At 42.5% G+C, this 3,973-nt stretch overlaps 1 protein-coding gene across 1 annotated transcript; it reads left to right on the forward strand.

Annotated features, from left to right (window-relative positions):
* Nucleotides 1–2,933: 2,933 nt before the first annotated feature.
* On the forward strand, nt 2,934–3,344 carry LOC127044690 (histone H2B 8-like). Its single transcript, XM_050939762.1, has one exon. The coding sequence runs from the start codon at nt 2,934–2,936 to the stop codon at nt 3,342–3,344; it is 411 nt and encodes a 136-aa protein (XP_050795719.1).
* The last annotated feature ends 629 nt before the right edge of the window (nt 3,345–3,973 follow it).

Here is a 3,973-nt window from a genome sequence, read left to right on the forward strand (position 1 = left end):
TAAAATCAGCTTTCTTAAACAAGCACAATCAGTTGCCCATTGTAGCTTGTTCTTATACCCCTAACCATACACCAGAATGTGCCATTTGACCTAGCTCAGTTGGGTCTGGATTTACACATCTCAGATAGTCGACAAGTGCTCACATGCTGGTTACTGGAGCAAAATGAAGAGAACTGCTGCTAAAGTTGATTGCTATGAAAACAAACTCTATGGTACATGCAAACATGGTTCATGCCAGCCAGCCAGGCCCCTTAAGCAGTGACCTCCCAGAGCACCTTGGGACAGCAGTGGGAGAACTACTTGCAAGGCTGATAGCAATAGTTCAGCATTGCCATCCACAGTGACATGGTACTAGTGGAGACTGGCATGGTGGAGGAACACAGTGTGGCTGTCGATAATCTCATTTTAACACTTGTGTTCAGTCAGGAGCATTTTTGTGTGCGGCTGCATGATGTGTTACAGACGTTCAAGGGGGCCAAGTGGTGCTTAGTATGCCATATTTTTCTAATGCAGACAGGACTAATTAATTGTCTCTTTAAAGAGACACTTAACCTTTTAATAGATGCATAGATGAAGTGCTAATGCTAATACAGCTAAAGGAGATAGTTCCTACATTTTACAAGAATTTGTGAGTGCATTTTTTCAAGCAAAGTAAAATAAACCTGGCAGCCTGAGGCATATCCTAGTTCAGTGATTAATTAAATCAGACAATTTTCTTGTCACCTATATACAGTATACTCATTGCTATGGAAAAAAACAGGTACAGTATGCCTGTGTGTAGGAAGCAGAGGTCAGATAGGTAGAAATCACATGCTGCTGTAGTCATGACGAATCATTGTAACTCCCACATTTAATGGAAATATGGTAGGAGTAAGTGCCCCTGTAGCTTCCACTAAAATGAATATGCATACAGTTAGAGTTGCGTAATAAAACCTAGCTCTTATATAGCACTTTTCATCAGTAGATATCAAAGCACTTTACAAAAGAGGTCAGTATCGTAATAAGGCTTACCTAAGTCAGTTCAGGAACATTAAAAACAAAGGAACATTGTAATGGAGGTTAAAGCAGATGCCTGTTCCTATGGCTATAGAAAGCTTTTATAAACAGTAACCACTTCCTTCCAATAATATATATGTATGTGTGTGTGTGTGTGCGCGCGCGCATGCGCGTATACGTGTACAGTGGTCACCATGCAAACCTTTACATTTATAGTTTACAAGTAACCCAAAGTTACCAGAGTGTTAGTGGTATCACATACTGAGGTAACATTAATTAGGAAAAAGCATGAAGGTTTTACTGGCAACAACTGAAACTCGATGTGTATATGTGCCACTCTGGCTCCGGACTGTGCCCTAACAGGGAGTATCACCCAGAAAGCTGCTTGACATTCCATATCTTAAGGTGTATAAGAAATAAATAATGAAATATGAGGCCAAACTCTCTGTCTATACCCATTCAACTACCTGAAAGTCAATGGGATTTTATCAGTCTGACTGAGGACAGAATTTGGCCAAGGGCCTAATAGAAAGAAAATCACGAGAAACTGTTCAACTGAAAGGAACTCTGAATGAAACTGACAATAATAACAATTAATTAATAAAGAAGACTGTTAGGAAGAATTCGATGAACGATTCTTAAATGCCGCATTATGTGAATAAAAACCATGTAATGTGAATGAGATGTTTCTGGTGGTCTCAAACTCTAGACATCACTTTTTTTTATCTCCTTACTGTGCAGTGCCTAATACCCCTGTTCCTCCATAGTCTATATCTTGGACACAATTGCCACTCCTAAGTGTGAAGTGCATTGCCTTATCTAAGGAGGCTATCATTAATGCTTTTATTGACTGAGGGACTAACAAGTGTAATAAAATGCATGTTCAGTTCTCTAGCAAAGTACATTAGCCTTGCTGGAGCATTAGAAGCCATTGCCTCATTGAAGAGGGGTTTAAACTTTAGAAGACCCTGTCCCAGCAAGAGTGGCAGCAGACTGCCTTCAAAGAAGAGAGGCCACTGGAGGAGTCTATGCAAGAGTAACAGCTGCTACACCCTTTAATAGAGTGTACTGTGTACTCCCCTAGAGCTGGCCCCAGGTGTGACTCTCTACTGCACCCTGATTGTCAGGGGAGCAAGAAGCAGCTCTCTGGCTGCTCACTGCATAGGAACGTGAAGGGGGAGGGCTCTTCATTCCTCCCCTTACTATATGAATATATAACAGAAGTCAAAATACATTGACTTCTAATGATTTCCTCATTTTAGTTTTCATTCTGTGTCTGCTGCATTCAAGAAACCATAGCTTAGTCCTCCTGTAGCTAATTTAACACCTCTCACATTCCCACATGGTTCCTTTCTAAGATTCACAGATTCGCAGAAGAAACCTCTGAACTGATGAGCAGTGGTCCAGTTAGTGCTGGAGACCTTGTCAATGGCACACTGTCAACGTCTGGAAGCAATTCCTTTTTGCCGATTACTCAGAAACCTGATGGCCTCCATGAATTTGGCACCATAGTGCATGGCAGGAGTAAATAGAGATTGAAGCATCAGTCAGACAGGATTTTCAGTGTGGGGAATACTGGATTAATTTCTGTGCAAATTTCTTCAACATAGAAAGTGAGACACAGATGACTGTGTACCAATAAGTCATTCCAGATGACTAAAATGAAGTGTTGGAAAAGCCTCCAGGGACTCATACGATAATATCCAGGAGATCGCTTTTCCTCTTTTCTTAAAGTGACTTGCAATGGAAAAAAATTGTGTTTGTGTCCTTTACTGCTACTTTAGGATGCTGAAAGAAGGCCTAAAAAATGTTTGGTATGCATTTTTTTAACTTAGAAATATCAAGTATGGTCTCCAGTCTTCCCTGTTTTCCTGGAGGTTCCTTAGAAGGCACAGAGCTGAAGAGGGCATTTCCCCAACCTTTAATCCAAGGTGGTGATGAGAAGTAGAATCTTTCACAAGCAGATCTCTTTACCTACTACCAAGTCCGCTCCCGCGCCCAAGAAGGGCTCCAAGAAAGCGGTGACCAAGACCCAGAAGAAAGGGGATAAGAAGCGCCGCAAGACCAGGAAGGAGAGTTACTCCATTTATGTCTACAAGGTGCTGAAGCAGGTTCACCCCGACACCGGTATCTCTTCCAAGGCCATGGGCATCATGAACTCCTTCGTCAACGACATCTTCGAGCGCATCGCTGGGGAGGCGTCTCGCCTGGCGCATTACAACAAGCGCTCCACCATCACCTCCCGGGAGATCCAGACCGCCGTGCGCCTGCTGCTGCCCGGGGAGCTGGCCAAACACGCCGTGTCGGAGGGCACTAAGGCTGTGACCAAGTACACCAGCTCCAAGTAACTGGGGAGCCTCTAAAAAAAAAAAACTGAGTTTGAGTTAAATAGGTCTTAACCAAACCAAAGGACTGGGCTACACATTGGTTTTTGCATTGATTAATTAAAATCCGTGAACCCCAAACCACTTTAGTTAAATCAGTGCAAAAACTGTGTTGACCAGCCCAAAGTGTTTTAAACAGTCTGGTTAAAGTTCTCATGCCCTTGCAATTTAATCATGTTTTACTTCCTTGATGCTCCTGGTAATATAATCCTACTAGTTTCACAGGAGTCTATAATATCTTTTAGGAAAAACAAAGCAGACAAGACCTGAATGGCTAATGTGAAAAAGCAACCTGGAAACTCCACCACATGGTCACCACCACCATTTTTACTTTTAAGATTTGAAAAGTTACTACTCTGTGTGGAGAATATGAATTGGGAAAACCTAATGTTACTCAATCAGTCTAGAACCAGCAGCATGTGGGAGCACTGTGAAGATAGCACATTCAGTCCCTTGGGATAAGTCAGTGATCACTTTGCTCTGCAGTGCAATTCAACTCACTGGAGACATTAATGGATTGTGGAGTGAGTTGCCAGAGAAGGGAAGTGTCCCCCGCCCCCTGCCAGAAGTTGTGGGGTTGACAGAGACACAGG

This window comes from Gopherus flavomarginatus, chromosome 2 (assembly GCF_025201925.1).
Source record: "Gopherus flavomarginatus isolate rGopFla2 chromosome 2, rGopFla2.mat.asm, whole genome shotgun sequence".
Lineage (NCBI taxonomy): Eukaryota > Metazoa > Chordata > Testudines > Testudinidae > Gopherus > Gopherus flavomarginatus.